This window comes from Cottoperca gobio, chromosome 3, assembly GCF_900634415.1.
Source record: "Cottoperca gobio chromosome 3, fCotGob3.1, whole genome shotgun sequence".
NCBI classification, from domain to species: Eukaryota; Metazoa; Chordata; class Actinopteri; order Perciformes; family Bovichtidae; genus Cottoperca; species Cottoperca gobio.
The window spans coordinates 18,542,522-18,567,356 of NC_041357.1; the positions used below are offsets into that span (position 1 = coordinate 18,542,522).

At 42.2% G+C, this 24,835-nt stretch overlaps 1 protein-coding gene across 6 annotated transcripts in view; it reads left to right on the plus strand.

The window, feature by feature from the left end:
• Positions 1–24,835, plus strand: part of sox6 (SRY-box transcription factor 6) — a 129,334-nt gene that overhangs the window by 85,969 nt on the left and 18,530 nt on the right. For 5 of the 6 annotated variants that reach the window (XM_029457999.1, XM_029457991.1, XM_029458024.1 and 2 more), the window contains 5 exons: positions 4,506–4,629; positions 8,251–8,330; positions 16,656–16,805; positions 19,036–19,213; positions 19,457–19,644. In XM_029457999.1, coding sequence (XP_029313859.1) covers positions 4,506–4,629; positions 8,251–8,330; positions 16,656–16,805; positions 19,036–19,213; positions 19,457–19,644 — 720 coding nt within the window. The remainder of the gene's footprint in view (positions 1–4,505; positions 4,630–8,250; positions 8,331–16,655; positions 16,806–19,035; positions 19,214–19,456; positions 19,645–24,835) is intronic. The other variant, XM_029458006.1, reaches the window with a different exon arrangement.

Genomic DNA, 24,835 nt, shown 5'->3' on the forward strand with positions numbered 1-24,835 from the left:
TGTCAGTTTTACTGTGTGTGCTGCTGTTGGGATCTAGCCAGACTTGCCAGCTTCCTAAAGATCACTTTCCCTTTAAATGGATCACAAAAGGTGATTTCTACTTGCAGGCGTTCAGAGTGCAGCTCAGCAGAGAGCAGGGGGGAACAAAGTGTGAACTATCAGTTCTTACAGCAACAGCTGGAGTCTATCCTCCCTGGGTGAAATTACAGAACCCTTCCTATAGAAAATGTGAAAGAGAAGGTTAGTGGGAGCTGCAAATCTGACAGGTACTAAAGTGTGGAAGTAATTTTATTAAAGTGAGCTGTCAGTGAAACGTGAGTCCTCTTCTAAATGATTACTGGTGATTGTGATCTTTTCGTAATGGGAAAGTCGCCTATTATAATCTAAACGATTGTACAGAATTAAGAAAATCAACACCATGAGCTTCTCAGAAAGTTTTGGCTTTTTGCAGTCTTATTATTGTTAGTATTTTCACAACATAATTGAAGGTGATTTTACTTTTCACGAGTCTCCTCGAGGCAAATTAATGCAGATTATATCCAAGATAAGCATATGTATGTGAGAGGTGTGTTAAAAGGTGTCAAGTAGCAATTAATCAGGATGTTAGACCCAGGATCTAACAGGTCCTTTCAAGCTAATAACCATGAAACACAGGGAGAACAAGGTTTGTGTTTGTCTTTTTTGCCCCTTTTTTCTTTTTAATCTTGTTAATACTGACTGATTCTGGCAGTAAAAACTCTCCCGTCTTCCTCCACATTGTGGTGAATAGTGAGCAAACTTTAGTGTGGATCAGTGCATGGAGGTGTAAGGGGGTTCAGAGGGAAAACCAGCAGGGGGTTTTCAGCCCTCCTGGGTGCTTTGTAGAGGCTATAACAGACAGTGAGGAACATGGGTGTTGACAGGGGCCCAAGTCAGTGCTGTAATGCGCTGTACATCTCCATTAGCACTCAGGGTTTTGGAGCTTCTTGCACTTTTTTCATTGACACAAATACTTTATAGCATTACCTGAGCTTAGTACAGGTCTGTAGAAAAATAAATGAAATTGTGAAATGTTTTTTTTTTATTTATCAGAAAGTCGGTCAAAACAATTATCATAAAAGTGCATATTTCCTTTTGAAATATTTTAAGTGCCATCTGTATTTCACCAGAAGAAATCTTATAGGAATACAAATAAAATAATCTAGTAGTAGCAAAGGTACATTGACATTCAGGGGTTAATGCAGTATTAAATATGAAAACGTAAAAAGAACAATCAATTGAATTTTTTTTCTCTTAATAACACAATGAAAGAGAGTTTACATTTGGCATAAAGAAACGTGTCTAATCACACAACTACAATAGGACAAAGATGCTGTCTGAAAAAAAGATAAACTTAGTTAGCTCTTACACAACATAGTATCTATGCTATCCTACTCGCAGTAGAACTGCGATGCGAGTTGGTTCTATTTATCAAACAACAGTGTCTCGTTGAGAGGCAAACAGATTGCGTGCTGGCCTGAAACAGACTTCATCAGGTCATCTGAATTGATGATACATGTTGCAAGGCGGCTGAGTTCCCCCAGAAACCTCTGTTGGAGTGCTTGCTGGCAGAGACGGGGGCCTCAGCCAAGTCTGTCTGACTGATCACTACAGATGCTCCTCTTCAAGTATTCCGAGTCAGATCCTTAGTGCTGGGTCTTGAGGGACAAACAATAGCACCTGTTCCTCATAAGATAGTCCATTCATGTATCTTTAATGAAGCCTGGGGGCAGATGGTGTGAAATGACATTATCCAGTACTTAGCAGTGCTAAGACAAAGGAAGAGCAGAGCCAGCACAACAATGCCGCTGTATTTACGAGGAGAAGACGCTGCCCAAGTGCCCCGCTCACATCTGCTGCACTTCATTCTCAGACTCCTCAAGATCATCTTGGCAATAGAAATATCCTGGGCACTCAGCCCATATATAGATGAACTTGAGGGTAACTCTTAAAGGGGTGGGGTGGGGTGGGATTGTAGTAACAAAGAGAGGAAACCGCACATAGAAATGTAATTTCTTTCCGTCTCTGTTTTATAAAATATACTTCTTTTTTTTTTCTTCTACTTAACAGTTGAAAAAAAAAAAAGCACTTGTGAAAATGTTATAATCTGCTCAGCCACTGTGCCAGCTGTTAATTGACAGCTCAACTAAGCTCCACTATTTGTTGCCACCTTGAAGCTCCTCAGAATTTGATTTGCCTTTCTCTGACATTAGTTGCCATAAATTAAACTTTAATGCATGGAGCTCATTACTGCAAATCACAGCTATTCAAACTCAATGCATTTATTTCCCCTTCAACGCTCATTCACACTCTGTCTTGCTTCGGTGAATCTTGTATATTCTGCTCCATATTTTAAAATAATAATAGTAATAAAAGCTGATATCCCAGATGAAATGATATAATTTACATTTACTGCTGGAGAATAATACGTCCAAGTGTCTGATGCCTTTTGCTGGCTGTTTCTCGGTACATATATTTTGTATAATACGTAGACATCTCTTGTATGATTCAATTATATTAATTACTTCAGTCACATTTGTCTTTGAAAATAATTCAAATCAAATAGATTACAGGATTAATATGTGATCAATAGAACATATTGTTTCCTCATGTCAAGGATTTAAATCAGGTTGTTTTGCTAATATGATCAGAATGATGTTTATAACCAATACACAGTAAGGTTGCACATGTACGACACATGTTTCGCATTGATGTTTTCACTTAGCAGAGACTATTTGATAGTCCATACATTTGTTTGGATTTTAAATGGAAGTAACTTTTAATTTACTGCCGAGGCATGTTAGTTAATTCATGAAACTGTATGAAGTACCGTGCAACACTCTTGTAACATACTTGGAGGGATGTGGACTTGAGGGAGCCCTTTCTGCCCTGTGACTACCGCACATTCAGCAACAGACTCCATCTGGTTTTACAGTCCAAATACACAGACAGAGAAAAGCTGTGTTCCCCAGTGTCCCCCGCCTGTCACTGGCCCTACCTCATGTTGTGACATTAATTATTGTGTTTTTCCATATGTTCCATACATGCAAGGCCAAGATTCATCTTTCATCCATTCAGCCTGGAAACTTGGAACCCAAATCCCTATAAAGCAATGTTTTATTTAAGGTCATTTGTCGCAGTCTCCTTGGCCATTTATTTTTCTTCAGCAACGGCACATTTGACAGAATTACTTTTGGAAGAATTACATACTTTTCTATTCTTCCATAATGCACTTTCTGCACTTGCACTTCTGTAAAAGCTCAGTAGGCATAAAATGGTTCTATTTATTTAGTTTTCAGTCTAGCTCTGCACCTCTGGACAGATCAATAAAGTGCTTTTAAATAGGTTTAGGGTGCTAGCTGTGAGAAAAACGGGGTGCGACGACTCCGGTAAAGGGTCTACAGGGGGAGCAGCACGGTTTGAAAAAGTGGAGATCATAGCAGACCTCAGCCAGAACACGGGGGGAAGCCATTGCTCAGAGCAGGTTGATTTCATGCCCCAATGCAGCGGCGGTAATTGCACCCAGACCCGTTTTATTGCGAGTTGATTTTAAGGAGGGATGAATGGAGAAACATTCTGTAAAGTGTTTATTTTGGGGGATGACCTTTATTAACCCATTTTCCAGGCAGGTTCCCCTGAGGTGGCCTGGCTCAGTGCTAGATTAACTCTCGCAGGCTCATGGTAGCCGGGCTGCTCCCCATCATAGAGTTTCAGGAAGCAGAGAACGACAGTAAGATTGGACCTTGCAACATGTGTGCAAAACCCCCGCACACCACTTTAGAGACACAAGCTACTCACCCACCCTTGACACACACATGCAGCACGTTTGGGTTGATATTTGCTGTAGGCAAGTCAGCAACAGACTGTAAGGTGAAGGTTAATATGTGAGTGGAACAGACAGTCAGAGAATGACATTAAAATGAAATACAGCAAGCGGCAAGCTCTTTTCAACTGCCTGCTATTTTTCCTCTGCTGAAAACATTTGTAGTAAATTAGTAGATTGTCTTCAGGCTTTTATCTTAGTAAATGATCATCTAAGATTATGTGAGTAGTTGATCTTCCCTTGAGGTTAGGGTCTCCTGTGTAATACATTCAACAATCCTCTTACTAACATATCTCTATTGAAACAGCGAGGGTGCTGGTGAATGCTTCCTAAACACGTAAAGTACTTCTCTACAGAAGCCGTACGAACCTGCTGAGCCTCTTTGCGCTCTGTCCTGCATGTCGCTTCCTCTAACTCATGCTGCAACAATGTGCGTATGCGGGGGCCTTTGATGTACCGAGGTAAAATTGTGGTTTGGATTAAGAGCAGGCGTAGCTCGGCCAGGTATTGTGTGAGCACACGAGGGCCGTCAGTGCCGCAGAGCCCCCTGTCAGCACGCGTTAGCGAGAGCTGTGATCTGGTCTCCCTCTGAGTGGGCTCTGTGTTTCTGTGTACTATGCCTATGCTAAGGCCTCTCTCTGATCTCTGCTCCCTATCTGTTCAGCAGGTCCAGGGTCACATGCCTCCGCTCATGATCCCCATTTTTCCACACGACCAACGCACTCTTGCAGCAGCAGCCGCCGCCCAGCAAGGATTTCTCTTCCCTCAAGGAATGTCTTATAAGCCAGGTATGCTTGCAACTTAAGTCTTAATTTTGTCCGTCCTCCTTTCTCTCTGCTTGTCATGTCTTTTCCCTTGTACTTTTATTCATAATTATGAGTTTAGTCTTAAGGTTTCTACACTTGCATAGAAACAAACAAATGCTTGATTCACACTTGAGGAAACTGGCATGCTCTGCTCTGTCTGAACTTGGGCCTTAGACCAAGGCCTGGGGATGTTCTAGTCCATGTGGAACAATAGATATGGGTATAGGAGCAGTGGAATGTCAACATGTCTTCAACATGAAAGTATATTTCAGGAGTTGTTTTTCAAGTATCCACTGTTAGAGATCCAACAGCTCAGGAGATAAACACTGCTTGAAAAGTATCATGAGCATACAAAGCAACTCCCATCTTACAGTTTCAACTTTTGATGAGATTAAGTTATTAAAAGACCATTTGAAGGTGAATAGGTTGTGGATGATGTAAGGAACAGGTTTTCCTGCATGTATAACTGTTTTTCTCTGCAGGTAACAGCATGCCTCTTTCTCTGCCTTTTGTCTTTTGAGTTGAGTACAAGAGATGCCTTCCACAGCCTTCAAAATAAAAACATGTTTTGTGAAAAAGCAGTAACCTTTTACACCCTTATACTCTTGTGAAAATTAAAGATGTGCCACCACATACGACTGTACTTGTCTGAAGTATAAAAAAAATTACCCATGGCCTAAATTTCTCCCTTCTTCTCGGTCTAAACTTTTCACCTCACATGGCTTACTTGAACCCAGAGTCCAGCAATATTTAGATGTGTATAAGTTATTTAATCAAATTAAACTGAGTTTAAAAAAATAAAAATAAGTTTTCCTATTTTCACTCCTAGGCATGCAAATAGAAGGAGAAAAAGATTTATGAGTCAGAAAACGGAAAGTCCTCTTGTCTGTTATAAAACAGCACCAGAACAAGGAAGAGGACTGCAAATGGAAAAAGAAACACAGGGAAGTCAGCAGGTTCGCAGCAGAACATTAAAAGGTGTGGTAGTGCAGTTAATGAATTAACTATAAAACCACACGATGAAAAAGAAAGTCAGCTATTTTGGAACTATGGAGCCATGACAGCTTAAACAAAGTGCCTGAGGGGGAGTCTTTTACCAGTCTGCTTTCTGCAATAGGTTTGACACGGAAAATGTTTTAGTTCAAATAACAGGAGCTATTATGGAATCATGGTCAGGGGTCGTCATGTGTATAGTTCCTGCATAATTCATGAGTTCTTGAAGAAAAAGCAAAGGGGGTCTGAAAATGACTCGTGTAGTCTGGAGAGGTATTTCAAAACCTCTATTTCTCCCCGTCAAAGACAATATACACAACCACCACCTGCAGAGTATACAGGATGTGGCCTTGTCCTTTCTCCATGAAGTGAATGGCCAAGCATTCAGTTCCAAGACTAAGGCACACTAATCTGATGTTATCATTATGGGACCACTGCTTATGACCCCCAGCCCTGTGGCGCTCACATGGCAACAGAGTCATTCTAGCACCGTAGTGGTAAGTCATCACCCCATCCACTGGCTGTGCTCAATGGTCTGGTGTTACATGGTAGATGAGCACAGTCATAGAAACATCAACTCATCTTTTAAACAAATAGACTTCCCCGTCTGTTTGCCCTGTTTGCACAGACATGGCCGCATTCAGTCTGATGTGGCTCTAATGGACCTCCACAATGACCCCATCGTTTTTAAGTTCCTCTACCAGTCTTCTCATAGACATCCTGCTGACAACTGTTTCCTCATTTTATTTTAAATCTTGTATTTTTACCACATTTTAAAGACAACTAAAAAAGATTCTTGATATACTGTAACTAAATTAAATGAAGTTGTTTTACTCTATGGCCTTCAGAATGAAATCTCAACCATATAAAATGAAGTATCTGTATGTTTATTTTCATGTAAGCTTGTTTTTTCTGCGAACAGCTTTGGGAATTCACTAGAATTCAATTGCCGGTGAAAAGAGAAGATCATGTTTGAGGGTTGTCGTCATATACTTCATTCATCATCATTTGATCTGGTCTAAGAAAGGTCTCCGCTACGTCTGTCAACCCTCAGCAGATCTATGACTTATATTTCATGGCACCGCATGAGCAGGGAAATATAGCCTGTTGTGACCATGGCGTCATATGCGTTAGCCCCACCCCCACCCCGACCCTTAGCATTCAGAGTCCAGGCTCTGGGCATGGGACCAGCCAAGGCCAGTTAAATAAAAAACACAGTTTTAAATGTAATTCCCTTTCACCAGTGACGTTAACCTGGCACAGCGCCCATTCTGATGGAGTCTGGTGCCTCGACTGTGTACACCCAAGACCCAGACCTTGGAGCCCGAGACCCCCCAGCAGTGGCGGTGTGCTCACTTCGCACATGACCCTCCCCAGGTTTCACATGACATCTAAAGACATCCAGCCATTTATTATTCCCAAACCCTGCGTCACAGACAGCACAGTGAGAGGGAGACAGAGAGAAAGCGATACCAAAAAAGAGGTGTAGAAATAACCACAGTGCGCCCCCGCACATCCAACCCAGCACTATTTGAAACCACTTCTGCTGTGTGATTTTATTTGCTACTAAATGGGGATTGAATTTCCATGGCCTGTATCACATTGTGCTGTGCTGTACAAGATTGCAAAGTGAGGCGAGCGGGCGAGGGCAAAGTGAAAGAGAAGGTATATACATTTACCTTGTCTGTGGCTTAATGGCTCCATATGTTTGTGAGAAGAAGTGACAGCCAGAAGTGGAGTCTGAGCAAAAGCCAACTACCCCACCTCCCCTCCTTCAGACACATGCTTCAAACCAACCCCCCCTCCCCTATGAACGCTGCGCTGCCCCGTCTCACTGGGGCTGTTCTGTCCGTCTCAACACACAACGTTGAGTGTGTGAAAGCGTCTGGTACCCCCATGGATATCACTCATACAGCAGCCGTTCTTATATCCCTGCCTGACAAACGTGCTGATGGCAGGCCAGCAGTAGTGAATAGTAATGAATAGTGCTGCTATTTGGACACCCATTCTTCCCTGCTTGATCACAGCGATATGCGAGATAAGAATGTGTGCAGGTTTTTTTTTTACCTTGTTATTATGACTACACACTTGTTCTAACCAGTTTGCATACAAGGGCTTTCACTTTGCTGCCAAAGCAAATACTCAGAAACAAACAATGTAGTGTTGAACAATAGCCAGACAAGTCTACAGCTGTATGGACTGCCTGAGACAACATGCTGGTCCTTTTACATAATCGCTAATTGAATACTAAGATATTTAACATTTATTCTGAACACAAACACACACACACACACACAAACAAACCATAAAAGAACTCCTAACTTGTTAAACTATGTAGTAGTTATTTCCAGGAGGAGTACTGTGCAGGTGGAAGAAGAAGGGGAATGGTGTGGAACGTTCCTGAGTAATCCTGCTCCAGTCAATCCAGTTTACCCTTTTGTTAATGCAGATGTTTGGGCTTGAAGCCGAGGGCTCGTTGCAATGTGCCACATTGCTGTGGCAAAGTAGTGGAGGGCCCAGGATCCGTGTTGGCACTTGCCTGGTCGCTGTGGGCCGGCTCATTGTCTGAACCTGTATTCATTGTTGTCTTTCTCTCTCCCTCTCTGACAGGTGATAACTACCCGGTGCAGTTCATTCCATCCACAATGGCAGCTGCAGCAGCGTCAGGACTCAGCCCCCTCCAGCTTCAGGTATGTACAGTACTATGACAAAGAATGCTAGGGACGCCCGCCAAGCCCAGGGTAGAAAGGATGGCTAAGCAGCTGTACGCTAAGTAATGAGCTGCACACTAAATAATCCTGGAGGCCCCCAGCTCACACACGCTTATCACCTTACATATGTAATTTATCCTGTTTTATGGAAGATTTATCCCCACTAGCTCTGCCAGACAGAGGAGTTAGGAAGATAATAGTTATTAGAGGGAATGAGAATCACTTTGGTTGCCTTAATCGCCTGCCAGTAAATTTATCAGAAGACAATTGACTGTGTAAGCAAAGAATCTCCGTTTTATCGCATGCATCTAGCAGAAGCACAGTGATATGTATTGTATCTCTGTGAGGAAGATAAATAGGAAGAATTAATTAGTAATTTTAATATATACTTGATATATTATACAAAGTGAGGCTGAGTAGGGGTTTTGAGCCACATAAAATGTTGGGATAGGCTCCAAGCCCTACAGGCTCCTTCAGGACTTTTCACACAAATCATTTAAAAAAAGATGAACCCAGGTCAGGGCTTACCTGAGGCCATGATGTTTAATATAGATAATTGTCTCCGTTCTATCCTTCAGTTTTTACTATCATAAATACTACTGTTACCAGGGCTCCTCTCAGCCCCTGCATGATCTTTGTTTCCAAATCTGTCATAATGATCCCCTTGCTAACTTTTGACTGATTTTATTTACATAAAAAAAAGGAAATACAAGTAGCAACGGGAAGCTAAATAACAACCATTTATTCTGCTGCACTGCTGCTTGTTGCTTCTCTAAATTAGCGGTTTACTTTGCAGTTCTTAGAAATTGTGGATCTTAGATGTATTTGAAATGACAAATCATTTGCAAACAAAATAAGGAAAGACAAGATTAAAAAGCGTCTCTCCTGACATGTGGTTAAGTGGCCACTGCTGCTTTGTCAACAACGAGGAAACGTTTTTGAAAGTTGCAACATGTGATGCTCAACAGCAGAAAGAAGTATATCAAGATTAAAGAGAGTTCAAAACCGAGGGTGAAACACTTTGCACACTGATATATGTGGCATTTGTCCTTCTGAGGGTACCACTGTCAGTGTTAACGAGCCTTGGCAAGTTCGAACAATGCATGCAGCTGGCTCTGAAGAGCAGTGCGTCATTATGCAGCCATGAGGAGAGCGATTAGAAGCATGCAAGGTGTTAAATGAGTCTGCTTGTGTTAAAATATGAGTGTCCGAGAGAGTAAAAAGTGGAGGCTGCGTATGTGAATATGTTTCTAGAGTGTATACTGTTTGTGTATCATGGAGAAGTCCATTGGAAAGGAGTGGAAGATCAGACTGGCATGCAGAGTCTATTTATAATGGTGTATGAGGTCAGATGAGACAGTCATATATCTGAAGGTTGGGGTGAGGACGGGAGATGGGTCTACAGTGATTAATTCTGATTATGTATCTAACCCTGGGAATGGGCAAAAACAGTGCCTCCAAGACCATGACTTGGCTGACCTTTACAGAACACAGTAAACAAAAAGAGGTGCATTTTCCATTAATTGAAGTCTGTCAGCCTGTCACATATTCCGCCTGCTGGCTGCTATTTACCCTGCACAGAGACTCCCCTTAAAACAGCAAGGCAAGTCAAACATGCCCTTTTCTACATAGCTGGGATCAACAAACCATGTGACTGCCACCACTTCCTCTACAAAGCACTGGGAGCCTGCTATGATTAAAAACATCATATCAAGCCAGACATGGAATTAAGTTAGAGTTGTCTCGTCCCCTTTAAAGCAATAATAGCACCAGCACCCTCCTTCTTCTTCAAAATTAAACTATTGAAAAGTATGTGTGTGTGTGTGTGTGTGTGTGTGTGTGTGTGTGTGTGTGTGTGTGTGTGTGTGTGTGTGTGTGTGTGTGTGTGTGTGTGTGTGTGTGTGTGTTAGAGAGGGCAAAAGAAGCAGAAACAAATGTCCTTCTCATAAATGATAAAATCACAAGGAGGAACAATCTATTTTGTTTCATTTAATTATAGTGGAAAGTCATGCAGTGAAGTACCTGTGGCTGCACTCTATGGGCTCTAGGGCTTCTGTCAATTGTACATTGATTGAAATAATACATTTTGTCCAGTGTTATAATTTAATTGCACTGTTGAGATTATTTGGAGAAAAAAAAGACTAGAATAAGATGATTTAAACCATCCTCCGCTGGTTACCTATCGTACTGCTGAGTTTATTCTAAGTGCATCATCAAGCACAATACTCCACTAAACCTTTAAACCTTTAAACATTTCTAGTTTTACATTCAATCCTATTCTTCGTCTTCCACACATACACGCACCCCACTCATATGGCTGAATAGGCTGCCCCCCCCAATTAAAATATTTCTTCCTGTCAGCTGCATGGCAAGGTATAATTTTCCCCAATTTACTCAGTTTAGATTGTGCAATATATGAACCTTAAAAATTATCTTATTGGAAGAATTAATTCCCACAATGCTGAAGAGGTAATGTGATCAGCCATCCAGTCAGAGAGGCTAGCCGCTCCGTCAGTCTTAATGTTGGCCACGTAGCCTCTTCACAATCTCCTCTGTCATAACAGTCTGGGATCCTCCCCCCTATTCCCCGCCCTTTCATTCCTAAAAGAAAAAAACTCAATAAGGTAACAAAGGCTTAGAGCTGATGGATGTAAATGAATCTTCGAGGATGCGTTCGAGTGTTGGAGACTGTAATTTTCTTGTCAATACGAGGTGGTAGCATCACTCCGTCGCCTGGCAGTCTGCAAGTGGCTGTCACTAGGCATTGCTGTACCACAGGGCAATTTCACTCAATGTTTTCCTGACAGATTGGCTCTCGTCCTCAACTCACAGGAGAGGAGGCGGGTAAACTATCCCAGCGCGACATGCCCCTCTTCATTAGTGCCCACACAGGGCCGGGATGAGCCCAGGACCAGCAGGAAACAATGGCTCCATCCCTGCCTGTCCTTCCCTGATTACAACTGACACCTCTCACCTAACAGAGGAAATTGTGCTCAGATTGTACCCCAATCTGTCCGGACACCTACTATATTCAATTGAGGGAAGACACAAGAAGGGCATTTCCCTAATTCCACAAAATAATGTTCTATTTCGGATAGCACTTAATTTGCTGTTTGTACACTATACCTTGAATCAGTTGTCAAGTGAAAAACAATTTACTTACGGCCAATATGAACTTAATATATATTGCCGGTCCTTTTTACAGAACCAGTAAACAGAAGGAGGACCTTTTGAGAAAGTCCTGTTTTTTATCATTGGAAGCAGACTTTAGGGATTAAGCAATTTTAAAGAATGTATTATTGGATAAAAGAGAACAGCTGGGCTCTCTGTATGCAGTATCACTGGACTAAATAAATAGAAACCTTCTGTTTTCTCTCAGTCAGCGCTCCTTTTTCTATCTCTTGCTGTCTCTGTCTCACTGTCTTGCTTTTCCAATTTTCCCATCCACATCCTGAACCCTCTCTAAGTATCTTGTGCATTTCTCTCCGAATTACTCCCTTTTTTTTTCAACTTATTCTGTCTCTGTGTTGCTCATTTTCCCTGAATTGTCCAAGCCCATCACATCTTTATGCTTTACAGCACAGGAAGATGAGCTGCTTGAGTTAAGACTTAACGCCGCAATTACCATCCGCCGTTTTTGCTATGGCATCTCTCTAGGCCCGTGATAAACCTGGGCCCGGCCACGGCTCATGCTCCCACTGTAAAGATGAAAAGCAGCCCACATGCGACCAGATTTCAAGCAGACACATCTGAAGGAGTACTCAGAGCCTTAGACGACTAGAGTGATAAGAAAGAGTGTTACACAGTCCGGGACAAACAGGAAGAAAGTGGGAGAGCAGCAAACTGCACATTATCTTTTGTTTGGATGTAAATGCCTGTGTAGTACAGATGTGAAGAAACGGCTTCCATCATTAACAAGTGAAGCACTTTTGACTTTGAAAGAGAGAGAGAGAGAGGGAGAGAGGAGGAGGGGAGAAAAGAGAGAACAGACATACTGTAGAGAGCAGCTGTTTCTGTGTTTATGAGCAGAGGAGCTCGGTCTTTGAAGGTAACCCAAAGCAGTGCAGCAATGCTAGATGTGTGTGGAAGGCTTGCTAATAGGACGGCTATGTGAGCAGCTGGATAGAGGCAGTGGTGAACAGAGGGACAGATGGACAGATAGAGTGGATAATGCAGTGAGCTGCACTGAATGGGAGGGCTGGCTCTGGGGCCCCTGGGCCTGGAGAACCCACACACTTACAGAAGACGGGCTGTGTTTGTGTGTGTGCTAGAGAGAGAAACTGATAGAGAAGGACTTCAACATATATACCGTAGATGTAAGATCGAGAAATAGAGAAAGGCGAGAGGAGGGGTTAGAGCAGAGCAGGTTGGGTGCCAGCAGATGAGACAGATGTTGGGCCATACTGGAAAGCATCGGCACAGTGCACCAGGACGCCTTCCTCCACTCCTGACATCTGGGCCCAGCCTGGGTCAGCCTGCCCGGTCGCCCTGGGCAATGAGCCTGTACAAGCCTTGTGGCAAACGGGGCTGGCGCTGTGCTGCCTTTTAAATGGTGCGGTGCACTGAAGCACAGTTAATGCCCTCATATCCAGCCCAGTGCTCGGCGCCCAGGCCAAGCAGAGGTGAATGAGACATTGACTGACAGACAAACTCACACACAAAGAGATAAGAGTGTGATTAAGAGTGGCGCGGGTCATTAGACAATGCTCACCTCATGTTAAAATTCAGATGTTGTTAATTGGTTATTTTAAATAATTGTTACAATTTGAAGGCAATTTTTCCATCTTTATTTTTATATTTTTGCAGGCTGCAGTTGTAAATGTGCAATGCACCGTCATTGCTGGCAGCAAGAAATCTGACAAATATCTGCCACTGTATTTTCCAGCACATATTGCCATGCTGTGACCATGACTTTATTAAAGAAAAACAAAATGCACATTTGTTTTTCCACAGAGTTTTTCTCTTTATATTACAAGGAATACTCAGAAGTTGTTTGCAGAAATAAAACAAACATTGATGATAGTTATGAGCAAATCAATGTTTTTCTCATAATTGATTATATTGAGCTACAGCATCAGCTTTGTTGTTTTACTAAACAAACAGAGGCTGCCTGTCGTAATTGTATATCATACTTCTGAGAATGTCTAACATCATCAGCGGAATGTAATCTCAGTTTAATGTCGCAGGCAGAAAAGTGAACCTCCCCGTTTAACCTCTGCTTCTTCCAGAGGGCTTGTATTTAATTACCAGAGGCTAACAGGCTGACCTTGGGCGTGCTGCAATCACTTTGAATCCATGCTTGTTGAGATCTGCACAGCTCTATTGTGAAACTAGGAATGGTGGGTTAGGGTTAGAAGGAAGACCTGAGTTTTTATATTTGTGTGTCTCCTTATTTCTGTGTGTAAAAGTACTGTTTTTAAGAAAAAAGCAAAACCTTTAAAAGCACTGAAGAAACAAATAAAATAGCACAGATTGTATTTAAATACTAATTATCCACACACACTTTTAATCATGGAAAGTGGCAGGAAATTTCTCCTGCCTTCAAGCTAAAATAAACCATATAATACAAAAGCAAATATTTCTCATTTACCAGTTTCTTTTAACACCCACATTGCAATCCCGTTAGCTGTAATATTCCTTTTTGCCATTTCCTTTTTTCATAAAAGCTATGACTTAGTGTGCCGCTCTATGGCTTTTCATGAACATAAGTATTACACGTGTCCTATAAGATGTACATGTTTCCCTGATCAAATAGAGCAAAATAACATTTTTCAAGACTGTTAAGAGAGGAAAAAAAGAAACAGAAGGGTCCTAAGCTCCACTCAGGCTTTTGCCTACTCCTCCAATACCCCAGAGTTGGAGCATTGACTTTCATCTTGACCCTAAATACCATGAACCTTTTGCTGCCCCCACCTGCCAAGTAGATATGAAGAAGGGGTTACTAGATATGAGAGAGTCAATTGGGGGAAGCGGGCAGATGTCTACTGCTTAGGGAGACCAGTCGTGGAAGGATGCATAAACCTTCACCCTTTGATGCCACAATGCCTTTTAAAGTGAAAACTTCCTGTACGTCATGAGGTTGTTGTTTCCATCTTAATTATGTACTGGTTGTCAAACAATAATTTTGTAATCCATAGTAAATGTACAATTTATTTTTCACCGAGCCATACCGTAATGCTAAGGCAAGCGCCTCCAGACTCCACTCATTGAACACTGAGGTATTTCATATCTGTCCTTGAGCAGTATATATTGGGTTAACACACCCTTCATCTGTCTTTCCCCCTGATTGTATTTATTGTTCTTTGGCTCTTGGAGGAGTGTTTCTTGTTACAAGGATAGCCATTGCTTCTCACACCACGGCACTGACCTGCTAATCAGTGCTGAAAAGGGGCACCCTGACTGCGTTTAAATTAACCCTTTAAGGCTAAGTCTAATTATGCTCTTTTTCCGGGACAATAAAGTTCTTCCCATTCAAGGTCAGGGGCATGCTCGTCGACAGGCCTGTTAGCAAACATCTGTCCAACAGACTCAGCTTCCGCCCCTCTACTAAGACTAGCCTTGAGTGACAGCCAGTGAATGGAGACTCCTCTGTCTCTCTGCCCCCCCCCCCCACACACACACACAGAGTGCCTTTACCACTGACATTAACTAAGTCTAGCTCAGATGAGAAGAAAATAGAGTTGGGTCCGCTCGTGTGTCCATTCGGAGACAAAAGGCTGTTTGTGAGGGAGGTGGGGGAAGTGCTATCATTGTAGAAACATAATCAGTCTGTCATTTCCGCAGTCCATGTGCTGTTGTTATCCCCAGGTCCCCTGGAAGAATAGACCTTTTGTACTGCCGCTTATATGGAAGCGATAAAGTTTCTTACAGGAGCACATATGTGTTTATAACTGGAGATATGTGCATGGACATAAAGTGCTTTGTTGGGCTTTGGTCTGCATCTACACTGTCAAAGGTGAGGCCAGTGGGGCCGGTCACTTTTTCCTATCCACACAAATGCAGTCTGTATGCGACCAGTCGAACCAGGAAATGAGACAAGGTCTGCTGATTGGCCAGAGGAAGATAAATTAGATTCTTCCTGACAGCACCATCTGACTGAATAACCCAACAAACCATGAGGTTAACCTAGTGTGAGGATAGCAGGCCAGTAGGGGAGTTAAACGGTGCTATCTGTCTGATGAAGTGAGGTCTAAGGCTACATAGAGTAACACTCTTTCTCAGACAGTAGCTCTATTTGACAGACCCCTGCTATTTGCAGCAGGAGACAAAAGCCAATTTCATCACTTACCTTGTGGCCAATCAATACAGGCCTGGGGCACAAAGAAGTCTCAGCAGTGCGGGAGTGCTGGGCTCTGTTGGCACAGAAAAACAAGCACAAAAATCAAATCAGTCTGGTATTATTTGTTTCAGGTTTTAATGATACAAAGAAAATGGGCACACAACTTAATGTCAAGACATTAAACTCTAACTTTATCCAGGATAAAGGATGAATTACTATGTCAAAAATATGATCCAACAGACAATTAGCAGGCTGTGACTCACCAGATCTTTCAAAACCCTCATCAATGTCTTTAACCACCCTTTCTAGTATATGCCACATAATCAGCCCAGTGGTAGAAATGTAAATTGAGCTTTCAGAGTTCAACCCCGTTACAGGCCCAACTGTTATTGAGTGCTTCGCCAGTCATTTGAACCAGCCTCATGTGTGGTAATGTCACCAACAGTTGGACATCTTACTGATTTAACGCCAAGGAAAATAACGGTGATTACATCAGTGTTCTTTGTGCAGGTTTCTAAGCCTTAATAATGCTTGTGTTCAACATATTCTGTGATGGCAGTCCAACTGAGGTTGGGTTTCTAACATTGTGGAATGGGACTGTCTCATATGGCTGTGTGGAGACAAATCCCAGGCCAGAAACTTCAATAGGAAGCTGTGTAGATCTAGAGAAATTAGAGATCTTTGCTAACACACTTGCATCCAGCTTGCAAACTTTTCTCTGTGATGAGTGGAAAATAGGGGCTCCAAGTATTTTGAAGGAACGCCATCTCTGTGTGGTTTTTAAGACTGCTGTCTCTCTCTGGGTTCAGCCTTTGAAATACAGTTAAGACCTTTGATGGAGGTTCTCTGCCAGCCTCATGGAAAGAGAGGAAAGACGTAAAAGAGAGAGAGAGAGAGAGAGAGAGAGGGGGAGATGAAGGCAGACACAGAAGCAGAGAGAGTTCTAGGGAGAGGAAAAGACAGAATATAAAACTTTGAATGTTTGCTGGATTTGGATGTTAACGGGTTTCTCTACCTCCCAACAGCAACTGTATGCCGCCCAGCTTGCCAGCCTGCAGGTCTCTCCTGGAGCCAAGATGCCTCCACTCCCACAGTCCCTCAGTGCTTGTGGGCCCATTTCTCCCTCTTCTCTGAAGAATGACAAGAGTTCCTCCAGCCCCATCACTTCCATCAAGGTACAACCCTCAACATCCTTCAACCTCCTTCAACCTGCCCACCCACCAGCCCAGGCCTTGAGTGGTACTTGACCTAGCGTAGTGTAGTTGGTGTTGTTTGAATGAATAAAATAATCTGAAATGTTCACTACTTCAGTGTTACAGCCTGCCGCTGCTGAACCCAGCCTCTAACAGGCCATCAATCTGTGGGGCTTTAACAAGGCCCTCTCTCTCTTAACCAGAAGCCTGTGGACATAGTTGCTATGGCTATGGCTGCTCCAAGCCAGTAATTTGTGGAACACATGGATTCTAATTTTTTTTCACAATAAAGAGTGTTTTTTTTCCCCCCTTCTTTTTTCATAACTGAAATGGAATAAAACAGGGCTAAACAAATGCTGACAAGAGTGAAGTAAAAAGTAGAATTGACGACTTTGTTCGCCTTGTAAACAAAGCAAATGCAGGATGTGTTTTTTTGCTGCTGTATGGCATGGCTCCACTAGACCTCCATGCAGAGGAAGGGCCATTTACATCATCCCCACTCACTAAAGCTATAATCAGAAACATACGCCCATTTGGAGTAGTTTAGCGTAATAATATCACAATGGAGAAAGACCATAAATCATGTCTTGAAATGGTAGGAAAGCACTCTGGCTTTCTCTTCACACACAATCCTTCAGGTCTCCTGCCTCCTGGGATTTCCATTGAAAGATTTCCATTAATCTGACTCAACAACTGTCATTTCATCACATGAATACAATTATCTATTTACTCGATTAGATGGATGCCAGTTAGGCCAATATTAGTACAAGACTAATTCTATTCAAAATATTACAAATATTGCCAAATATCACAAACTTGAATATACTTAATTATACATAAATGAGTAGCACAGTCCAATGTAATCAGATTGCCTTAAGTTTTGTTTGTCTGCTTTCAGCTTCACTGCATGACAAACTGTTATTGGCACAGCAATAACAAGGCCTTGGGGCAGTCTATGCTTGAGCCATATGTTTGGACAAGGAGACACTTGGGCTTTGAAAAAGACTTAACGACAGCATAAGCCCTAATCTGATTTAACAGACTGCTGTATACACAGGGCGATTTATACTGTGAGAAGTGACATTTCTCTTCTGGGATGCGAATATTTGAGTTCTATTCAGAATCATTCAACATTTATTGTATTCAAGCAAATACACAGTGCATATGGATTTGGTATGTCCTAGTTTATAGGGCAGTATGTCCATCATCTTGGATTATGTATTTATTTAAAGGTGAATTAAATATCTAATTATTAATTGATGATATTTTTAATGTATTTTATTTAAATGTTATTTAAATTAATTTGATTGATATTTTACATTTCTCTTAATATTTTGATATTAGGGCAGGAAATCAACTCTATTTCTTTTGATCTCTTCACTGTGATTTTAATAATTAGATTAATAGTTCCGTTTTTAATTTTAAGCATGCGCTGAAAAGCCTTGCCTATGCCTCCTATTGTTTATCTTCAGGTAGCCATAGATTTACAGTATAGTAGATGTATGGTCCCAGTAGACAAGCTGCTGAGGGTGACACCTTGGAAAAAAAGTGCTCTTCATCTCACATAGGTAACTGGTCTAAAATGCTGCAACCAGCCCAGAAAATACAGCACCAAACACATGCATCCTCTTCTGACCTCAACTTAAAGCTACACTATTGAGTTTTTCCAAATGACCAAATCATATTTTTTATGAATAGGCATATCAAAGCATATGATAAAACCAAGTATGCACAAATGAAGAGTGAAATTAGAAAAAACAAGTTAATGAAGTAGATAATGTAAGTCGACATCTGATGAATAGAACATCTGTCTTTGATCATTGGCACCGCCGTTATCTGGTCATTATTTATTCTTCGAACCAGAGTGCAGACACAGAGAGCAGGGAGGAGGAGAGCGAGAACAGATGAAGACGTACAGAGAGACAGAATCTGCTTTAATTAGTGTGAACAAAGGCACTGGGCAACTGTGAAGAACATCGCAATGGCACAGCTCCTAAGGAAGGATAGATGAGGAGAGGAGAGGAAAGGAAAGGAAAGGAAAAAAGAGAGGGTAGAACCAGGGAGGAGGTGTGGGTCAAGATAGGATCCTATAATTAACCAGGAACAGAGGAGAACTGTGCAGTCTGGGAATCCAGAGCCCCTCCAAAAATGGAGGGGAGGGGGAACCTACTCACATCTGTCTTGTCTCATACACCTATCTCTGCTGCCGTAGGAGGAGGGAACACAGCCGCTCAACCTGTCTGCACGGGCAAAGATGACAGACCTGGTGAAATGCCCCACATCACCGACACAAAACCTGTTCCTCGGCAAAAGCAGCCCTAACAGTCTCCTCTGCAAGGGTGGTATCCCCAGCCCACTCGGAATAGGCCTGGGCCGGGGCTCATCTCTGGGTAAGACCTTCACTTCACAATCAAGATCCCACACATGCACACAAGTTTACTCTGTTCAAACACACACACACACACACACACACTTACAGTATGCACTCACATCCAGGGAGACCACATTGCAAGTTTTAGGTACTTCATATCTCACAGATAAATGCCACTGTCAAGATGTTGGGTGAAGTTGTTTTTCTTTTTTGGCAGTGTGCGTTCTAGCAGACTAACTCTGCGGTGTGTGTGTGTGTATAGATATTCTGTCCAGCCTAAACTCTACCGCGTTGTTCGGGGACCAGGACACAGTGATGAAGGCCATCCAGGAGGCTCGGAAAATGAGGGAGCAGATCCAGAGGGAACAGCTGCAACATCACCAGCAGGGCATGGAGGCAAAGCTGTCCGCCCTCAGCTCAGTGGGCCTCAACAACTGCAGAGTTGACAAGGTTAGAACTACTATCATATAGTCTGTCTCTGTTTCACCCCTGATTCAGGTCTTCTCCATTGCAAGCTTTTTCCATAAAGCAAAACAGTTACCACAAAGAGTGCTCAGCTCACCCTGCAAGTAGTGGAGGAAAGAAACTATTAAAGAAAGTGGAACATGGTGGTTTTGATATATCAATAATTCTTAAGGCGAACATTTTTATTTCATCCGTGTCCAGGGTGGTCGTATTGATAAGAGCTGGCATAGTTCAGTGTGTACATGTGTGTTTACTCAAATTAGTACGAATATGTTTGTGTGTGCGTGTTTCGAGGGCTCAACGGTGTTGATGTTGGTGTGAGGGCCGTGACAGGCCATGGCGTTGCCCGGTGTGGGTTAAGAAGACTCTGAAGTCATTGCCCAATTAAAGCAGACTTGCAGCCCTGTCCGTCCCCTGACACAGGATGGGGCTGCTTTGTACCAGGAGCACACACTCCCAGGGATTCCCTTTAAAAATATCTTCAATCGATGAGTCAATCAAGGAGAGAAAAAAGCTGTCCTCCTCTCTTCAGCTTGATGCCATGTTGCCAGTTGGCTGTGAGGAGCAGGCAGGAACTGGGAGCGACACTCATTAATATTTCAGCACCTGACACTTTCAACCAACAGCCTCAACTAGGTCAATGTATATGTAAAAAAGTCAATGAATATCTATTTTGATTTCCCTCTAATTTGGTGTTTGGAAGAGATCACTGTCTATGCAGGTGGCAATCAACTATGCTCTTACTGAAGTGAAGCAAATAAATTGGTGCAGCCCACAGGGAGGACAGAGACGAAGCCTCTCCTGCACTTAGTCCTTACTAACCCAAACAAAAAAGATCTTCACAATAATCAATAAATCCATAATCAAATGTCTTGATACATTTAAACAAGCCAACAGGCTGTTTATTGTTTGTTTAGGTACAACATGTGATACTTTTAGCACAAGTACAAAGGAGCTGGTACAGCTGCCTCCGTCCCTCCCAAATAAGGTGAGGCTGTGGTCAGCCAAGCAGCTGAATCTGCCATGACATGAAAGCAGTAACTGAACAATGCCTGTAAAGAGCCATTTTCAACAGGCAGCACACACCTACAGCTACATTGTCCTTAGCAGGCAGAGCTTAACGAACTCCCTACTCAGTCTTTTGTATCGAATTTAGTTTTGTTTCCTCTGAATTTTGACTTGTCTGTTCAACGCATTTTAAAGAAATCATCTCAGACGAGGAGAAAAAGGGATGTAAAGGGATCGTCTGCCTAAAATAGTCGCTCACTCCTCACCTGTAATCTACCTTTTGTGTGTGTTTGCCACCTGAGGAGAGAGAGAGAGAGAGAGAGATTTTTTAAGAAAGCAAGACAGAAACAGAAAGAGAGAGATTGTGTGTGTGTGTGTGTGTGTGTGTGTGTGTTGGGGGCAGGGTAAGGTAATGGGAAGTAGTAATAAAAAAGACCCTCATTGAAATACAATTTAAAGAAAATGAGTACACAAATAGGATTACAATATTGAAAACACAAACGATACGCTAAATAAAAGAGCATGTTCAGCTGGAAAATGTGATTGTCGCATTGCATTTGAAGTCATTCAGGCTTACACACATGTCTCTGTTTTCATTACAACATCATTTATTGTCTTGTTGAATGACACCTAAACCGAGCTCATGCTTGACTCTCTGGTTCGTGCAAATCATAGTGAGATACCGCCACCTCTTAGTTTCAGTGACACTGGCCCTATTAGGATGGTGTGAAATGAGAGGCGCGCTTTATCAAGTCAGCTAAAAGAATTGCCCCATCATCTTCATCCTTCGGCTGCAATAAAGAACAGTAAGCTGTAATTCAGCGGTGAAATGAGAGAGAAGGAGAGAGAGCCTTTTGCTGATACAAGCCTACGAACTAGAAAGGTTTGAATGCCCCTGATAAAAGCTTTCACTTTGGTCAGTTTCAGAATATTAATATTTCAAGAAAGCGCCTCACCTGACATAAATATGGTGCGGTCTTTAATAGTTCCCCCCCCCCCCTCGCAGTGTCTTGTTTGGAAGTTTATCATAGAGAAGGCTTACACGGGGAAGAATCTGGAAAGGTAACATAAATGGGATTAAGGAGAGGTTAAGATCATCCACCGTGGCCGTTAGAGGGGGATATTAAATATTGATTTATCCCACTGTAATGACCGGGCAAAGGAGTGGGTCTAAGTGCTGCTTACAGATGGATCAATTCATCTTTTCATAAAACGTGTGTCTGAACAGTACAATGCATTCCTCCCTAACCTTTATCACTTTGACTCTCGCTCTCTCTCCCTCCCTGGCTTTTGACCTAGGAGAACATGGCGTAGATCAGACTCTCTGTTGTTCAGTATAGAAGCCTTTCACCCGAGGACATGTCAAATATTCATGCAGCATTACAGGAGCGGATTTCTTTGTAGTCTTTTATTTGTCTGTTTTTACTATATCCCTTCAGTACAATAAAACCTTTTACAACCTTTCTGCAATTTACCTTTTTGAAATATTTATCAATAGGTATTATTGTCTGCGGAGGGCAATTACTTTGTTCCATTATTTACCATCTCCTCCTCACCCGGTGGAAGCTTTTACCTAGAACGTGCCAGTATGCCTACAGGTCAAATACAGTACATCTGAATCCATTTGTAACCATAACTGGACACGCTGTTTTTCAGGGTCACGGGTGAATAAATATCAAGCCTATGTATCTGGATGTTTTCACTCAGATGGTGAATGCAGAGAGTCAACCATGTTACCGTCTTGTCATCAGCATTTATGGCCTACTGGAATATATTGCCAGCAGATAAGGGATGTAGTACTTTATGCTGATAAATATTCATTGGCTCAGCAGACGGAAATAATATTCACACAGAAATATAAACAATGTATTCTATTTAATTGTTCTGTATGCAAAAGCATATTTTAGAAAATTAACAAAATACATTTCAAAATGTACCGTTGCCCTTATTATCCTCCATGTGCTTGGAAAGCATATCATCTCTCATATCTAAATATGAGATGTAGCCAATTAGCTGCTTTAACAGAACACATAATAGGTGCTGTAGACATTGTTGCAGACATGAATACTTGTATTTGAACTGTAAATGAGCACCTCAAACTCTCTAACTCAGAAATCCCTGACAACCATTAGAGCGTTAATGCAATGTTCAGCCCAAGCTAAATATTGCCTGTGTGTCAAAATGTATAAATGCATTTTCCTAATATTTAAAATTTCCAGTCCAGTCCATCTGTCTTGTATACACACATTGCACTAGCAAGTTGCTGACTGAGGAGTTGTCCAATGGTTAGAAATAGCACAACATGGGCCAAGCAGAGAAAAAGAGATAAAAGTAATTTTGGGCCACCGACTGACAAGTCATCTGGCCAAGATCTGCATGTTATTGGCCCTGAGCCATTGGGCAAGCCTTGTTGTTTAACTCTGTATAGTCAGGTATGACATATACCTTAAATGATGCATCCATTTCTCTTACTTTAGCTCCGTTAGACATTGCACATGTGATGCCCTGGAGGTTGTGTGAGATAAAATATATTCCTCTGCTGACATGTCCCTAACTGGAATCAAAAGGTGAAAGGCCAGTGTATTAACCTATTGAACTGCCCTTTTCTGCCCCACAACACCTCCTCTCCTCAGTATTGATGACTACAATTGTCCATTTCCGATGTCCCAAAGCTCAGCCTGTAAATATTCAAATGGGGCTTACGCTGGTGCTCCACAAAATCCAGACTCCTAACCTATTGGTTATAGTGGTTATACTGGTCCCTCCTCTCGTGTGTGTGTGTGTGTGTGTGTGTGTGTGTGTGTGTGTGTGTGTGTGTGTGTGTGTGTGTGTGTGTGATGCCAGGGCTCTATTCAGGCAAAGCCCTCACAAAGACTTTGAATATAATCTTGTCTGGTCTGCAGCCCTGGAAGCAATTTTCTGCTCCTTTTCGACTGCTGTCTTGGAAATTGCAAACCAAGGCGTTTTGGCTGCAATGTAAATCCTTGGCATACAAGGGTTTGCCCATCCAAATTAGATTATGCTCAGCTCCCAGACACTGGCTGTAGCCAGCAAGTGCTATTGTGAAGATTGCTTACATTAATGCTTTGTCCAATTGTCCATGGTTGCCAAAAGAATAAAAATAATGTATGACTCTGGATAATATGTGCCTGTGCATGAGTGTGAGTACGTGTGTGTATGTGTGTCAGTGGGCTCCTATCCCAGGTTAGGTCTTTAGCTCTGTCTCACCTCTTCCCCAGAAAGACATCAAGGCTGCATCTTGGTAGGGTCATATGGAGGTAGTGGCTCCATTATTTTCTACAGTTGTCATTTTACATGGTGAATTTCTGGCCTGCTGCAGTTGCTCAGAAATGCTGCTGGCCACGGTGGCGAAGACCTGTGATACCGCACTAACCACAAGGCACATACAACAAAGGACGAGGAAAAGAATAGGCCACAAAGGACCATTTATAGTCTATGGTATTGTTGCAGGAGGAACATAATAGCTCCAGTGTCCAACAAGTCTTGAGGTTTTGTCCATATGTGAAAGGGCTTTTAGTAATGCTGCAGTTTCTAATGTCCTGCTGTTTGCAACCTGGAGGGTTTGATAAGGCAAGAGATTTCAGCCCAACTTAACAATCCCTGGAGGACCCAGTGGACATTTCTGGATCATTGAGGATTGGAAACCCGTAAAAGTACATGATGTCAACACAAATGATCTCAGCAGTGTGAGGAACAACATAAGAACTGAACACTATGTCAGGAATGTGTCACAGCGCTGAGATACTTGTGTATGACACACAGAAAACAATTACGTTTTCAGCGCAATTGATTCTAATTAAGTACGGCACACAAATGCAATGTTTTGCATTAAACAAAATATGTATAATGTATTAAAGATGAACACAACATGTTCCAAAGTAGACACACCAACAAATCCAATTGTTCTGACTAAATGCACATTTCAAATTGGCACTGAAAGGTCAACTTTTGTGGGTTTGACTTGTTTTTCCTCCAAAAAAACAAACTCATCTTGAATAATGATAGCATATCCTTTTATTAAAAACAAACAATAAACATTACATTGGAACAAAGCCCAGAATAGGGTTATCTCACTTAAAGTTTAAGCTCCTTAATTTAATTAAAGGCCTCCCCCCCCCCCCCCCCCCCCCCCCCCTCTGTTTTAAAC